The 17,766-nt window shown below is 34.0% G+C and overlaps 1 protein-coding gene and 2 non-coding genes across 6 annotated transcripts; all 3 read right to left on the bottom strand.

Annotated features, from left to right (window-relative positions):
- Positions 1-557: 557 nt before the first annotated feature.
- Positions 558-641, bottom strand: TRNAL-CAA (transfer RNA leucine (anticodon CAA)). Its single transcript has one exon. It is a non-coding gene; the product is annotated as a tRNA-Leu (tRNA).
- A 1,492-nt stretch (positions 642-2,133) lies between these two features.
- LOC147407987 (S-type anion channel SLAH2-like) lies at positions 2,134-9,671 on the bottom strand. 4 transcript variants are annotated; one of them, XM_086436801.1, is made up of 9 exons: positions 9,028-9,671; positions 8,804-8,868; positions 7,730-7,839; positions 7,166-7,241; positions 6,829-7,037; positions 5,134-5,646; positions 3,791-4,561; positions 3,186-3,217; positions 2,134-3,090 (listed from the first exon to the last, which is right to left on the bottom strand). In XM_086436801.1, exons 5-9 carry the CDS (start codon positions 7,012-7,014, stop codon positions 2,724-2,726), a joined length of 1,869 nt encoding a protein of 622 aa, XP_086292927.1. In that variant the 5' UTR covers positions 7,015-7,037; positions 7,166-7,241; positions 7,730-7,839; positions 8,804-8,868; positions 9,028-9,671; the 3' UTR covers positions 2,134-2,723. The 4 variants fall into 4 exon arrangements, with proteins under 4 accessions (XP_086292927.1, XP_086292926.1, XP_086292928.1 ...); XM_086436800.1 differs by lacking the exon at positions 7,730-7,839; XM_086436802.1 differs by lacking the exons at positions 7,730-7,839; positions 8,804-8,868.
- A 2,259-nt stretch (positions 9,672-11,930) lies between these two features.
- TRNAG-UCC (transfer RNA glycine (anticodon UCC)) lies at positions 11,931-12,002 on the bottom strand. Its single transcript has one exon. It is a non-coding gene; the product is annotated as a tRNA-Gly (tRNA).
- Between the last annotated feature and the right edge of the window lie 5,764 nt (positions 12,003-17,766).

Raw genomic sequence — 17,766 nt, 5'->3', positions numbered from 1 at the left:
CCAAAAATTAAAAATCTTACAAGTTTTCTTGATCACAAAAAATATCAAATCCAATGCCACCACTTTAAAATCAATATAATATCCTCCTTTTAGGTTTTCTTTGATTTAAAATTTCTTCGGCTTCAAACACATTTGGAATCACTTCGACGAATCCTTCTTGCACACTCTGTAGTTCTCGAATCAAATCTTCAAATCTATTACAATGTCCATGAAGAAGAGTATAAAGGGAATAAATAAGAACAATATGGCAAGATGAACTAATTTATTGGCACATATATGTGATCACCTATTTATAGGCAAAAGATGGAGGACTTTAAAAATAAATAAAGACAAAATGGAGGAGGGCTGGATAAAGCCTAGAAGCATCCGTTTAATGAATTAAAAGCATTGAACCGTTGGCTTCAAAACCAAGTTTAAAAATAAATATTAAAGGTTTGAAAATAAAACCTTAAAATATTAAAACAATTTCAAAAAGGATTTGATTCAACAAATTAATCCATAGAACAGAGAAATAATTAGTGTTTTGGATAAAATGTTAAAATTTAATTAAATAAGCTTGTCAGAAGTGGGATTTGAACCCACGCCTTCTCACGAAGACCAGAACTTGAGTCTGGCGCCTTAGACCACTCGGCCATCCTGACTTCCCTTGTTAACTCTGTAAAAGTTTTAATATTAGACAATTTCTGTATCAGTTGCATCCGAAATGAATTTGATTATTTTTTTTTTTTTTAATGTATTGGATTGGATTATACCCAAATTTGATCTTATTGAATCTGATAACTTCTAAAACTTTAGAAAGTATGTAAATTTATGAAGTTAGGTTAGAATTTATATGTCAAATTGGATTTGATTTGACCCAATTGTTATTGGATAAGATTTTCCTAATGTTGAGATCTGCTAAAAATCCAAGTTTGAAAGGGTAATTTATTGGAATGATTTGGATCAACCATGTCCCAATTCATCATGGATCCATTAGATAGTATCTGAGAAAATGATATATGATGTATATCAATTTTGATGTAAACCTATCTGATTCCGATCAAATTGTAATATAATTGAATGTGGATCCAAATAAAAGATCCGGCAAAGACCTATAACCCAATAAGCATCGAATTGGGTCAGGATTGGATCCAATCCTTATCACATTTCACAGTTTTTCCAAGAAGTACGAAATTATCCAGCCTAGAACAAGTGCACCACTACAACAAACAGGCCTTATCCCTAAGTCTAGAAAAAGAGTACAACCATTAGTAAAAGACACAATAGAATTTGATTCACGAGTCAATTTACAACAAAATTGGATCCATTAACAAGTTCATGTCAAGATGTTTCAACTAATATTCATCGTTAACTATTTTGATCTAACTATAAAATAAATATTTATTATATGTAACTTTAGGTGATTTTAGACATTTACACCAAGCATTCAAATTCTAGTTTATTTCCCTAATTAGTCTCATCCTCATATCCTTTACTCACTATAAGTAATTAAGATTCTCGGATTGTCATTCAAGTGCAATATGTTTTAAAGGCTGAAAAGCTTTATATCAAATTTTTGGAATTTGGTTTGAAAGATTAAAAATATTTCTTGGATACATATAATTATTTTTATGGGTTGGGGCTCAAGAGCCAATAATAATTTTTATAATGGGAGTGTCTGGACTTACGTCTGACTAGGGAGACCCGCAAGCAAGGACCAGAACCAAGGCATATGGGACCCTCCCTGGGCACATGCAACACCCGTACCTCACACACCAGGTAAGTGAGGGGATGCCCTCGCAGATGATCACCATAGGAAATCATCGTCACAAAAATCATCTCATTTTGAACTTCTAACCCCAACCTACAAATTGAAGAATTGTGGACAGTCAACTTTTAATTTGTAAATCACTTTTGATGGGGTTAGAAGTTTCAGAATGAGCTGATTTTTAATGAGAATGGTCTCCTCACCATATAGATTATCCTCACAAAAAATCAGCCGGTTCCGAAACTTTTAGCCATATAGAACAAAATTAGAGCCAAACTACAAATGAGAGCCCCACTTGAATTTTATCAATCTTCAACAAACCAAGAATCTTAATTACTTAAAGTGAGTAAAGGACAGAAGATGAGACTAATTAGGCAAATAAAACAAGAGCTAAGAGAACAGATCTTCACTAAATTTGTTTCCTCCTCTAACATGCTTTCCACAATAAACCAAACTCATTAAGATCTAGAACAGAAGATAACAAGTTTGCATAGCTTGGCAAAGACTATTATAAAGTTGACATAGCTCAGTAAAGACTATTCGTATACATAATAACTACGATGCTCATGCAACAATTTGGCAATCATCTCTTATAATTCTGACTTAGCTGCAACTAAAAATGTGGTACAAGTGTAACAAGACCATTCACCATTTCTTGAAACTCGATCTCTAAGAAACCAAGAAGCAGAGTAGAAGAGCTTACTCGACCTGCCCAGAGGAGAAATTACCAATCTTTCATGATAGGGAACAACCAATCATGATTATTACCTAGATCTCCTGCACCAAAAGTAACCTGATCGGATCATAAGAACAACCTGATCAATTGACATTTTCTGGAATGCTCACTTCATATTGTTTCAGCTCAAATTGTCTTTTGTGGTTCAATTGTGTTGATTTTGGGTGCAATCCACATACCTTCTCCAGAGTCTTACCACAAGTAACCTCACGTGGCAAAAAGGCCATGAACCGAACCCGATCACACTCCATCAGTACCATTTGACCAAGAAGCTTCTATATCTTTTTCAATAGAGTTTGCAGATTTCAGGGATGGTTCAATGTCTTTGGTATCTGAGCTTGCACATCTCAAATGGAACCACTTCTTACTTGTCTTTGGCCTTCTCCGTGAAATAGCAATGGCGATGTCGTTGGGGAAGAGGTCATGTAGCACAATGGCATGGAAGACGGTGGAAATGAGGAGAGCTATTACAGTGAAAGTAGAAATGGCAGAAAGAATGACCGATAGAGACTGAGTAAGTGGATTCATGACCGCACTTGAATATTTGATGGTTGCTACTGACGCCCCAGTCATAGGAAAAGTATAAGCCCACCATGCCACTGAGAACCTGAGTTGGGTTTTAAAAAAATAATTATAAATGTGGACCCAAGTTGGAAGGATGGAATATCACGAGATTAGTTTAAAATATAAGTCGTGTTATACCTGAACCCTCGGAAGAAATTAACCCGAACAGCCTGTAACACACCAGAAGAAAAGAAAAGAAATCAAACAAAAAATGAAGGCAAGTTTGGGACTGAATTAATACCATTTCCAATTTGACTTGGACAATCTAATCCAAGGTTGGATGAGTCAAACCCTCCCAAACTGGTTCAAACCAATTTCAACACGAGTTGAAAAACATATGTATACAAAATTGTTTTTTATAATAATCTGGATTAATAGATGCTATAAGCACAAAATGTCCTTTTAAATTAATCACAAACATGTAAAATTGCAAAATTCATTTCTATATTAAAAGGGAAAAAACTAAACCAATCCAAATCAGCCAACAAGGATGAGTTTTCAAAAAACTGGCCACATTTATCAAAAAACTGGACAAATTGGTTGGGATTTCAGACAAGTCATTGGGGTGACCGACTCAGTGGAGAACTCACTCGTTGGCCTTCGAATCCATTCCAACTAGCCCGAATCAGAACGGAGTCATCTGATTTTTTTAACCATGTTTCCAAGTGTCTTGACCCAAGAAGTCTAACTTATGAACAATATGCAGAGACGTTCCTGTTACTTTAAAGGTAAAAGAGACTAACCAGTGAAAAATAAAGAAACAAGGCGATGAAGTAAGAAATCCTTGCTCCATAATCAAATGTCCCTTGAATCCTTGCCCATGCTATGGAAGCAACACTTGGTGCTGCAACAAACAAAAAGAACACTGGATGGAGCTCTTTCGGAAGTGTCTCGTTAGTCGGAAGCCTCTGGTATAGGGTTACAAATAGGACTGTGTAGTGAGCCAACCCAATAGCAAAGAAGAAGATAGGCCCTTCTTTTAGCCCCATAGATGCACCCAACAAGGCCCCCAAAAAATTCCCAACAATGGACAGATGGTTTGAAGGATTGGCAACCTTCGAAAGCCTTCGTTGACCTCCCGACATCCATTGTCCATAGATTTTAAGCTCTAGACAGAAGATTGGAGTCATAAGAATATACCAGAGCGCTGTGTGCAGGGTTTTGGAAACGGATGGGGGTACTCCAAGTGCTAAGAACAGGAAGGCTATCCATGGGGCAAAGAAGAAGTTGACACGGATGGGGTGGAAATACTCACGCCGGACCGCTTCAAAGTAAAAGATGATTTTCAGAGAGTAGATTAAGAAGACAATGGTTGTGATAGCAACTGAGATGTACCAGAGAATGAGGTTAATGTCTAGGCTTACATGGAGGAAACTCGTGGACGGAGAAGTAGCAATGTTTTTCCAAAGGATGGCTTGACTGCTAACTCCAAGGCATATACCGAATGAAGAGATTGGAAAACGTAGAAGGAATGGCCACTGCTTGTCCTTTGGAAGGACCAACTCCTCTGACGCCTGTGAAGGAATTAAAAAAACATAAATACAGTCCTCTTTCTTTATTTGTAATACTAGCTTAAATTTGTAGCTAATAATCAGTTGGTTAGAAAGAGAATAGATAAAAAATCAATAAACACAATTTACATTAATGAGAAAATATAGGTAGAAAAATGTTACAGTGACTTCCTATGACACTGCATTCTACACTGCACTGATATGGAGCTATGCTCAGAACCACAGATGGTTTCCTCAAGATACGAGTGAAAAGGATCTAGGATTTTAAGCACAGCTCCGAGACCTGCACAACCACTCTAGCATTATTCATATGGGTAATAGGCAAAAAATAATAATAAGGTTCAATTTCCATGCAAACACGCATGCACACACTCATCTATCCACGCAGCTATGAATGTGTTCATGTACAAATATGCAACTACTCAACTAGGCTCTATGTTAACTTCTCATTACATGCATATCCAATTGGTATACCACGATGAATACTATGCAATATGATCATGTATGGGCTAAAAAAGACGTATATGACGAAAAGAATACACCTCAACAAAATTAGGAATTATAAGATCACATACCCTGAGAGTTTCCAATTCAGGCCCTTCTAAGGCATCAAAGTAGCGGTCCACAGGTAAAGCCTCGATCTCAGAATTCTGTGAAACATTAATCTCTAGTTCGGGTTCCAGCTGCTTTCCACGTAAATGTGAAATCTGCCTCTCAAGTCTTCCAGACCATGTTTTGAAAGAGTCAAACCGTTTGTCCTTTAGCCTATCAATTCTTGGATTCCTCTGTTGTACCTCTGAAGGATTGGGAAATTCCCCCGTTGCAATCGCCTCAGCGTATGCAGTACCTGACGGTATGGGCTGAGAATGAAACTTTGCTTGTTTTGGCTGTTCAATGTTGATGACCGTGGATGTGGCAAGAGAGTTTGGAACCCCACGGTCCACATTCACTCCACCTTCATCACTTAATAGAACTCTTTTAATCCCCAAAGGAGAAGAAGGCATGCTGATTGAAATAGAACGTACACAGTGGGAATAACTGACCGGAGATGCATCAGCATGGCTCTGTGAATTTGCTGTTTCCGTTCCCTATGGAAAATGATGAAAACAAAAAGAGGAGCAACTCAATGTCAAAACCACTGTATACTTTTTCCATCAATCTGATGTCCAAAATAATGGGCCAAATGGATGGCAAGGATGATTTTTCAGGTCAATTGTGGCTTAAAAGATCTGGTTGGGATAAGAATTAAGGACTCAGCATAGGCACTTGACTGAAAATTGAAACTTGTATAACAGTCACCAGTGATTCATCTAAGTTAACAACACATTTCTACTTATTCTGATTAGACTTGTGCTGGTACTCACTAAACTACATCCCATGTTTGGAGACTACAAAACCGGATAACTCTGGTGAGTGTTTTGGTAGCTAGTCAGGAATTTGGAACTGTAGCAATGGAGATGAAAAAGGAGGGTTCAGATGTAGAATAGCTGATCCTCTATGTAACAGCCAACCATACTGGGTTTCTCGAAATGTGAGACAGATGGATTGTCCTTGTTGCTTTGGGACTGGATTTCAGTTCTACCTATAAATAAGAGGGAGTGACAAATCATAATTCTCATACAGGCTTTTTCTATGCAGGATCCAGCTATTGGGGAGGTATTATGGTCCGGGGAGGTATTTAGAGGGTGTGGGGAGGGGTTGTCTCCAGGGAATCAGAGCGGCTAATTGGAGAGGGCTCCAGTTGGGGATTGAGATTTTAAGTTCAGTGAAGAGGTTTTTTTTTTTTTTTTTTTTGGGGATAAATAAAGAAGCTTTTATTGACAGGGAGTTCAGTAAAGATGTTTAGAGGACCAGGAAATTGTTTTTTGTTGTACTTGTTCAATTTGAATAGTCAAAGTTCAAAGTTCTCAATCATCTGCTGATCTTTAAGTATAGCACATTAGAGTACTTTGCACTGCTTATTCATGTATGCTGACCCAACCAAGGTTTAAAATACCATATCAGAGGAATGTTTCAGTCAAGCAAAAAACTGATACTGCATCAGCCAACATATATTAATACATTCCGACATAATCCGAAACATTCTTGAAACATTCAATGTTTCGGGGTCACTGTTTTGTATCAGTCTCAGTTATGTATCGACCAATACATTCGGATATTTTAAACCATGGACCCAACAAATAATCTAAGAGAGAAAAGGCTAACATTGATTTCATTTAAGTATGTAAACTCCCTAGTTATTCATAAGACCTATTAAAAGTAGGACTTACTTTAGATACACTCAAATCAGGACTGGAAATTGGAGTACAATTCGGTCGGTGGTGATGATTCACACTACCACTCTCATCAATAACATCAAAACCGGTCACTGCTTTGGATGTTATATATTTGAAAAGGGGTGGAAGTTCTTCAAGGGAATCCTGCTTCACTGAACCTAGATATCCACCATTTTCCATGACGAAGCAATTATACCTATAACCTGTAAATGGTATTGGGTTAAGGGGAAAGGAAAGAATAATTTCATTATTTAAAACGATTAGAAATAGAATGAGAAGTTGTAGATATTGCTCAAAAGAATTAAATTTTTTTCAACACAAAATGAATTACCATTCCTCAAGACACAGAGTTCTTTTTGGAGATGCAGCAAAGAAGTGATTCCACTAGGTTCTCACAAGAAAGCAATCTAGCACAAGAGATAATAAAACAAATGAGTAAGGCTGACCAATTTTTTACAATGAAACATTCCAATAAAAAAGAGAGGATGAGATTAGGAAAGAAGAATGACTAGAGTCCCATTCACATAACCTAGTTTTGATACTTGTGATCTAAGATCCCGGCAAAGATGACTGATCAAAGCTATTCAGAAACCTTTTAACATAATAACAATTGGATTCATACATCTAGTGGGAATCAGACTTCATACAACTCGGCTGAGATTCTGTAAATCAGCCAAGCCCCAAGACATGATTATGCCATACCAGTATGTTGTCATATTGGCTCTCCCCCAAAACATAAAACATAATGAAATTAAAGCAATACTCATATGAGAAGTCAAATATAGCATTTCAAATGAATAAGAACTTAGATAACATCAGAAGCTCAATATACAATATTCACAACAGATGCAAGACAAGGAACAGATAGTAAATAATCCTATTGAAATAATAGCACCTAGTTTCTGACCTCCACAACTACCACTCTTTACAAATATTCCGCGACTCCAACCAATATGGTAATCAATCAATTGTAGTGTCCAGCTAAAGCCCCCAGAATGGTATCTTCTAAGATGCCAATGAGGTTCATTAAAAATAGTAATCAGAAGTCATATCTAGAGAATGCCATATACTCCAAGAAAAAAACAGTTTAAATAGAAAGACTCAACCACAAGTGTCTGCAAGATAGTGGAAACAGCACAAATACATTAAAGTATGTGCCATATTCTTGCAATCGTTTGCGTCAAATTCCTTTCACTTATAATAACATGATGTTACTCCTTACGAGAATGACTCCATTCAGCAGAAAAACAATCACAGACGCACACAAAGCTATGTATAAAGAAATCAGAATCTTAGGTAAACAGCTACATTCTTAAAATATTTAAACTGTTTTGGTCACTTGAACAGCTATTCATCTGACTAGATTTCCTATATTTTACTTTCAGACTACCAAATTAGGTTTGGACAACATACAATAAGAGATCTGTTATCCCATAAAAACAATAAAAATAATCAGAACACTACAATTGCTCAAGATTTGCACATAAAACAAGGCACTAAACCATGCATTGCATCCAAGTTTCAATTTTCAACTTTTAACTAAAGTAATAATATAAACCACACTACCAAAACAAAAAAATTGATGTCATAAGAGAACGATACGCAACCCATGAAAACATGCCACCAATATCTGTTCTAAGATTAAAATAATTCAGAGTCTAAAATTCAAACCTAATAAAATATACTACTGATCAATAAGCATATTCTCTTCATTGTATTAGACAATAGAACTCCTTCACAAAATCCATCCGAGTTTTCGAAAACCCATGGATTGAATGTCAATGTAGTATTGAATAAATATATATACATCAAAAATTCCAGTTAATGTCTTACTTGATTTCATTTTTTTTTAATTGGATCAATGAGCTGGAATATAATATTTGAATTCTACATATTAAATAGCAATTAGAAAACAAATTGAAGTTGAACCACTAAATAATTTTCAAAACTAAAGAAGAATTAATTTTACCCAGAAAGCTAAGATTCACTGAAATCTAAGCTTCTTGCACCACCAATTCGGGACACGCCACCTCGCTTAACATCAAAGAAAACAACAAGAAAACCAGCTCATCAAATGGTCAAACATCTAATGCTGACTATTAAACAGATCAGTACGAGTCCCCACATCCAGCATAAAAAATAAATAAATTATAATAAAATAATAAAATGGTCCAATACTTGAATGTGACTCACCAATATGTCGGGTTCCCAAACCCTAAATTTCTGAGAAGTTTCCCCAAATTCACAGCGAATCGCCATTACTGTAAGTTCTAGTTCAGGATAATAATTTCTAAACGCAGGATTGAAGAATCGAATAAAGACTAGAGAGTGGATGAACTAATTTAAACGTGTGTGATTTAAAAAAATCACAAATTTGTGCGAGATCTAGTCGGATCAAATAGAGAAACTCGCATCAGCAACTCTATCCAAACCGGATAATTTTGTATCGAAAACCTAAGTTCTAACAGGCACTTTGATTAGAAAAAGCATGGGCTTTGAGTAAAAATTAGGTTGCTTTGGTCGATATTGATTGCTGAACTGGAATTTTATTAATAAATTGAGGATTGATGATGAAGTAAGACGCAAAGTAACCCTAATTTTCTCTTTCGATCTGCTAAGATCATCAAATCTGTCCGTACTTGCAAGGAAGTCTTCACTCCGCCGCAGCACCGCGCACACTTTAGCTTCGCTTAGTTTGATTTTGACCAAGTGTTGATCCTTTCTCCTGACTGAACACGTGTCACTTTTATTTTTAATTATTGAAAGAATATGTGCAATCTGAAGTGTCTGAACCCATCCTCCTTGTCAGACCAGAAATTGGGTCAAGGACCCAATTAGTCCACGAATCTCACTTCTCACATTTTTCAGTTAAAACGTCGAATGTCTCCTCATCGTTTCATAAAAATAAAAATAAAATAAATTTTTGACATCCTAATCAAATTTTGGAGATTTTATTCTAATTTAAAATATTTAAGAAGGAAGAAGAAATTATTTTTAAATTTTTTTTAAATATTTCAAAAACATAAGTAAAAAAATTAGGATTGCATCACATCAAACATTCACAATCAATCGTTTCATCTGCACATGCACATATGTGACCATGTGTTCATAAAATCGCCTAAAAATTAGGACTAGTGGATAATCTCTAAGAGCCCGTTTAGATTCATACAAAAAAGTATTTTTTGACCTTTGAAGTTAAAATGTTATAAAGCCTCTTTGTATTCATTTTAAAAAATTACTTTTAAAAAATACAAATCTTTATATTTTATTTATTTTTAAGTAAAAAAATTAAATTATTTTCTACTTTCTATCCAAACGACCTCTAAATCTAGTTAGTATTGTAATTAATCAAATTATATTCATGTTATCTTCCATGATAACGTTAATTTGTCTTTTAGATATCTATTTTTATATTTTTCCAATTATATTCTACACCCCCATCGTCATCAAATAGTGATGTTTCACCATCTACTATCTTATCTCTGGTCATATATCAAAGGTGGGTTTTTAATTACCAACAAAGTAGAAAACAATATAATAGGTCATTGTCAAGTAACAACATTTTGTTTTTTGTTTTTTTGGGTGGGAGATGGGGGGAGGAGTGCTATAGCCACATCAACTTTTACTAATGCTACATCAATTATTGTGTTTTCTTGCATGTATCTCTCAATTTATTTCAATTGTTGTAGAGAGATATGTTGGCATATCCTCCTTTTCAATTTGCAATGGCATTCCCTAAAAATGGTATCGGTCATCCAAAAGTGTCAAAATAACTCGTGCATGTGCCCCTTGTAAGACATATCGATGTTGACAACAAATTTTAAGATCTACATCGAGTTACATGAAACAAGATCGCAAATAAATTTCTATTGATTTTGATGAAAAAGGGGATACAAATCTCAATATACTCTATTGACAAAGTATTTTCCTCTGGTTAATAATCAAATGCAAAATGATGATAATGTGTACATAGCTTTCTTCTCTCTAGACTTCGCGCTTGATCAGCTTAAAAAGATTTCATAGCTTTGATGGTGGTTTTGTTATATTTAATCTTCTGTAACGTCTTTGTGTAGATTTATTATCTTCAAACTTTACGTTTCCTTTATTGAGAATGATTTTTTGACTTTCAGAAAATGGCTTTTACTTTCGTTTTCTCTTTAATTGAAGTTTAAGTCTCACTTGAAGAACTTTTATTTGTCTTTGAGTGGGGACTTGAAAGCTTCTGTCTTCTAAAAGAAAGTGATATTGGTCCCCTCCAAATGAAAGAAACTTCTGTAGTTATAAACTATAAACCATGTTTGGATTTACATGAGAGAACTTGGGACAAGTTTGGAATTTAAAAATATCTTAAAAGAGATGTAGGGCAGAGTTGGAATTATAAAATATTTTAAAAGGTTTTCTCTCATCTTCTCTCCATTTTTCGAGAGAAAGAAAACTCACATTTTTTTTCTTCCACCTTCCCTCCAATTTTTTTCTCTTATCTCCACACTTAACAATCCAATATAAGAAAAATGGAGAATTTATTTTCTCTTCTCTTCTCTTATATCCATTTCTCTCAATCCAAACATAGCCTTAATGTACGTTAGTATTTCCAATTATACAATTTTCTTAGTTGAATTTTACATAATTGGTTTAAATGATATTTGATTACTATTTCGATCTATTTTAATGAGTCTTAGACTTAACCATGACCTAACTCATTTGTTAGGTGTATGGGCCAAATACTTAATGTGGACCAATTGTATTTATTAGACCATAAACTTTATCTATAAAAATCCAAAATCCAATATTTAGAAAGTCTTTCCCAACAATGGGCCCATTTTGGATGTGTGGAGTCCATTAATGAATTTTAGGGATTTCACTAGATTTGTGAAATTTTGGAGGGTGTTCTCAAATTTTTTATTTCTCAAATTAATAAGTAATTAATTATTGAGTAGAAGGGTGCCAATGGGCATGTGTGGTGTATTCTAACCCCCCCTCTTATACTCACCAGTCATTAAAAAAGAAAAACAAATTGTCAACAATCACGGGAATCATGGATTGGGTTTGAATGTAAACTTAGGCCCATTAAGAGACGAATTGTGACAAAAAAAAAATGCGTCTGCCGGGAGTCGAACCCGGGTCTATTGCTTGGAAGGCAATTATCCTAACCGTTGGACTACAAACGCCCATATGTTTTACCCACAATAAATAATAAAAAAAATATATCTGATAACAAAAACCAAATATTTAAGCTTGAAGAATACATTCAGGCTCTCGTGCTGTGCCATGAAATATCTTTCTGAAATCCATTCGGGTCCCATTTTTATTTATTTATTTGGTCCCATTCCCAAAGACCTTCAATTTTGAGCCCAAGAGATATCAATGGATTGGTTTGATCCAAACCTGATTCGTTCTATAAATACAGGGACCCCGTGATAAGTCATTGGATCGATCATGTTCCAATCCAATAATGCATTTGAAGATGACAAATGATATATATATATATATCTTTATTTAGAAACATATTATAAATTGTATTTTATAAATAGTTTCATTGAACCAAATGGGATTGAGTTGGGATCAATAAAAAAAATATTAATTTTCTAGATTGGATCCAAATAACACATATTAACGAATCGGGTCTTGATCTTAAAATAGGAAATCCAATGCATGCATATAAGATCATGATCGTCCATTTGTTCCTCAATTCCTTGGAACAAGTTGATCATAGATCGTGTCAAGTAGTTTAGTCGATAAAGTCTACGAGTGATGTTACCATAGATTGAGTTCAAAACAGGTTTACGATGAAAATAAAGAAAGAAAATTAGTCATAGGATGTGTTCACTAGTCTATAAATATTTGTATGATGTTAGTTACTATCTTCCACCACAACATATTCGTCAATAAGGTGTTCCCCGATTTCAATTAACCTTACTAAGTGAGTAAGGATTTCACCCTCACCAAGGGCTTGAGCTCAACTCGTGGCATCCAAAAATATGATCCAATGCTTTAGGGTTTTAGAGGTTAAAAATCTATAAACTTAGAAAAAAAAATACCAAAAAATAATTATTTTTCACCTTTGAATTTCAATTTTAAAATTGGGACTTGTGTGGAAGTTTGATAGCTGTCCATTTTTAAAACCTTAGATCAAGTTAAAAAAAAAATTGTTTTTCTATCTTTTTTTTTTTTTTAAGGGGGGGAGGGGGGGAACTAAGTTTTTTCGAAGCAACTTAGAGGGTTGTGGTGGTAATCCATTTGAGCAAAACAGCCCTTAGTAAGGTTTAAATCATTACTATGTTAGTTAGGAAAATGTCTCTCTTTGAAGTTCGATATCAAGTTTTCAACCTATGTTACCAAATTCGTTGCTACTAGTCTAAACTACGAATCAGTATGAAGTGAACCAATTATGGTACAGTTTTGTACTGGATTTGTAAAATCAAGCAAACCATGAACCCACCAAATTTTGGTTGGGTTCAACAAACCAAAGCATTAAATTCGATGAACCCAACAATTTGATTTTATATTTTTTTCATAAGACCGGTGCTAGAGTGATCTCAGCAGGGGACACCTTGATGTGGTGACGCGCGCATGTCTATAGATGCATTTTACTCGTATCTTGGAGAAACACATCTATGGGCATGCACATGCCACCACATCAATACGTTCCCCGTGTGTCCCCCACTAAGATCACTCCAGCATTAATCTGTTCACATAATTCATATTTAAAATTTGGATTATTTTATTTTTATTAACTTACAAAAACAAAATTTAACATTATAATTGTACTTATAAGTTATAACTTGTATACTTGAATTATACATATGCATAAGCGAATCAAGTTAGTGCACCGATCTAGAAAAATCAAAGCAAACCAAGAGAGGTGAACCACGAACCTCGAACACAAATTCAAATCGAGCGCAACGACGAATCAAGTTACGATAGGGTTGGCAACAAATCGGTTTGGTTCCAGATTAGCACCACTCCCATACTGATCCAAATTGTTTTAAACATGTACTCAATCCGATCGGATTAATGAATATGTGAATCAAATCCGATAAGTTTTATTTCATCCTTATTTCGAAATCGATTTGAATACATGCCTTATTTTCAAATTATCAATGTTAAAAAAAAATTCAAAATCATATAAAATTTTAAAAAATCTAGTTTGCAACTACAAATATAGAGGGAAATAAAATAAAATAAAAATACTAAAACGTTTTATTTATATGTATTTATATGAAATTAAGAATAAAAAACAATTATTAAAATATGATCGGATCGAATTTTTTTCAAAACGCACTGGTTGCATTCAAATCTGATCATAAATTATTTTGAATCTAAGATTTCAATCCGAATCCGATTCAAATTTCCTATTTTTCATGTTTTTTCAAATCGGATCGATTTAGACCAATTCAGTAATCGAATATACTTCTGATCATTGCCAGTCCTAGGTCATGGCACTATGAAATAAAGAATAATAAATGGAGCCTTAAGTCAAGAACCTCATTGACAGTTTTTGGCTGAGAGACTGAGACTGTAATTTTTCTACATAATAACAAATGACTTGAAGTATGGTGGGGCCAGAATCTTACATGTAGTCTTCCGTGATAAATAGTTTCATGAGTTCCAATGCAAGTGAGGGCATAGGAGTAGGGGACTTGTTTTCTCATTTCTTAAGAGACATAAAGGGGAGCCATTGTGGAAAAGATCCACCGACACTCCCAATAAATGAATTAAAGACAACTATTCATATTTCCAGAGGAGATTGAACTGAAGTGATGGGAAATGTGTGCACAATTTATGACACCAAAACTATAGAATGATGTCTACATCTTTTACAAATTATACAAAAATAAAATATAAAGACCATAAATCACAAATTTAAATTGAGAAAATGAAATTTCGTAGATAAAATTTATGTTTCAAACATGTTCAAGTGATTTATACTAGATATTAGGTTTACATATTCAATAAGATAGATTAGTTGATGATTGACTCGACAAATTCGTCAATGGATTGGCCTAATAATCAAATAGTCTTTGATTATGAATCTTACATCCCAAGAAATAAGTATATTCTATATATAAAAAATCATGATTTTTCAACTCGAAAATTTTCACTCGGTGTGTATGCAGATGACATGGTAAGGACACAGAACTATGTCGTTGCCATGTCAATCGAGTACAGATCGAGTGAAAAATTTTGAGTCAAAAAATCATTAGCAATGAAAAAAGAATCCTTAAAATCATTAAAATTGAAATAATACTTTTTATTTTTAAAAGACTTAAACTCATTCTCTACGGAAGAAAAAACTCACAAATCATTTTTTATAAAAGAAATAAAACTCTCCAACAAGTTTAAAGCTATTTTCTAAGTAAATCATCATTCTCAGCTAATGAAACTCAAGTCCAAATAGACAAAAAGACTCTAGAAAAGATAAATTACTAAAATCCTCGAGAAAGAGTATATTTATTAGTCAATCAAGCGAAAAGACAAAAGATAGAGAAAAAACGCTTCCATAAAAGATTAGGTCTAAAAGCTATTCTTCGTAAACAAAACTTCATTCTCACAATCAACCAATTATAGTGATTTTTTAATCTATTTTGCAATCGCAAGCTAATTAAATTATAAGTGGTTAGAAGGGTTCAATCAAGCTAATTAATTAATTTTTTTAATTATTAAGTAAAGCTCTTAGATTTGTTCCACAAATGCAACAATCCAAAACAACAAAGAAAAATGATTGCATACATCTTGAAGACTTTGTAGATATGTGAATCGAAGGTCCACACCATTGAATATTTCTCGAGATCACGAATCTTAAAGATCATAAATGGATTTGACCTTAGGCTAATGCTTGTACAATCTCTACCATGGGTATATAAGAACAATCCTTGTAATTTTTTTTTATTTTTTATACTTTATATATTTGAAATGTTAAAGAACTTTTTTCTTAAAATAGGGCTCTATAATTGCTTCTCCTTATAGTTGAGGATATTTATTTACTTTAAATTAATATACTATTAAAATGGACTTATCACTTGCATGTGTGGTCTCATTATATAAAAAGCAAGTTCTGTTGTTTTTTCAATTAGTGGGCCATTTTTGCAATTGATTTAATGAAAGTGATTTAACGTCCCAACCACGAAAAAAAAAAAAAAAATGAAATCCAATAATAACAATTTGTCTTCCAGACAAGTATCAATATGACATGTTTATCTAAATATGTATAAATCTCGACTATTAGATTTTGTATTTTCACGATTGAGATCATATCTTGACCAAATATCCATTCGTGTCGAGTCAATTGGATGCCGTGCAATTAACAATTTTATAACATAGCTTCAAATACACTATCAATGAGCATTTGCAATAAAGGTGAGGCTTAAGTTGTTGATTTGCCTTCATATGAAAGAGTTATAAAATCACTAATCAAGCTAATTTTTTATATGAAGGAACTCTAAATGATGATTAAAAGTATTGTGGTTTAAAAAAATGCTAATGATAATATTGGGCATGATTAGATTTGGGGTCATCAATGAATCAGATTAGACCCGTAATCCAATTTATTCCAATCCATTAACTTAGGTCTAAATTGAGCGTTTGGATTCTGACAAAAACTTGATTTGATAATGAAGAATTTAAACTTACATGTCACGATGCAAAAATATATAAATTATAATGTATTTTATTTTGATACATGCTATGATCTATATATAATTTTAATTGGATTTTATCCGACCTGACCAATCCAATTGTCGTACTCATTTGAATCCTTTTCAAATCCATCTAGTGGGATTTGTCATGAACCCAATCCGAATAAGGATCCGATCATAAGTATCATATCAGCCTATACTCAGCTGATGTGGCAAGGGCAGAGAACCATTGATCATTTCCTTGTGTATCCCGAAGAAAAAGATCTATGATTTTGTACTCTTGTCACGTCAGCCAATTATAGACTAAGGGTATGTTTGATTGCACATGGAAAATAAGGTGGAAAATCAATTTCCATGGAAAATGACATTTTTCAAGTGTTTGATTGCACATGCCCCATTCAAAAAGTCCACCCATGTTTTCCATCATCAATTATTCCCTACCACTACCACCACCACCACTACCATTACACTAACCTTGCCGTCATCGTCATCACCGTCGTCACCATCGCCGTCGCCGTCGGTTCCGTCTCCGACCACCTTCTCTCACTCTTTTCTTATTTTTCTTCTTCTCCATCCCTCACCTCCTCCGCCACCACCACCACCAAATTCTCCCCCCATTTTCCTCACTTACCGTCGTCGTCGTCGTCGCCGCCGCCACCGTCGTCGTCGTAGCAGCCACCGCCACCGCCGCCGTCGTCGTCGCCACATCCTCCTTCACCTTTTCTTTTTTTTTTTCATATTTTTTCCATGATTTTATCCAAGTGAAATCAAACAATGGAATTTGATTTTCCAACCCTACCTATTTTACACAACTAATTTTCCATGGATTTCAAATTCCATAGAAAGTGACTTTCCATGCAATCAAACATACCCTAAGTGAAAATTTTCAAGTAAGAAAATCACCACTCTTATTTAAATCGAATATAAGATTTTAAAATGCAAATAATATTAATTTTATTTTTATAAATAAATTATTTTAAATGTTTCGATATATCCATTTTAGGAATTATTAGGACTTAAAACTAAAATAAAATTTAAACACTTAATTGACAGTTGATTCACATTAACAATAATTACCATTTTCATATTTACTAAATCTACCAAATAAAAATAAATAAATGATCACCATTGCTTGATATTTATATTATTTACATAAATAAAAGTTTGTATTATCAGATCAGATCGGATCCCACACAAAAGGAAATTACCATTTTTCCACAACTAAAACGACTAATTACAGCTCAAGAAATTCTCAATTCATTTCGAGGGTTATTTTAGTAATTTCAAGCAGAATACT

The sequence above is a fragment of the Akebia trifoliata genome, chromosome 3, assembly GCF_017979445.1.
Source record: "Akebia trifoliata isolate Shusen 1 chromosome 3, ASM1797944v1, whole genome shotgun sequence".
Classification (NCBI taxonomy): domain Eukaryota; kingdom Viridiplantae; phylum Streptophyta; class Magnoliopsida; order Ranunculales; family Lardizabalaceae; genus Akebia; species Akebia trifoliata.
Note: the sequence above shows the minus strand (reverse complement) of the source record. Positions and strands in the feature narration are given on the sequence as shown.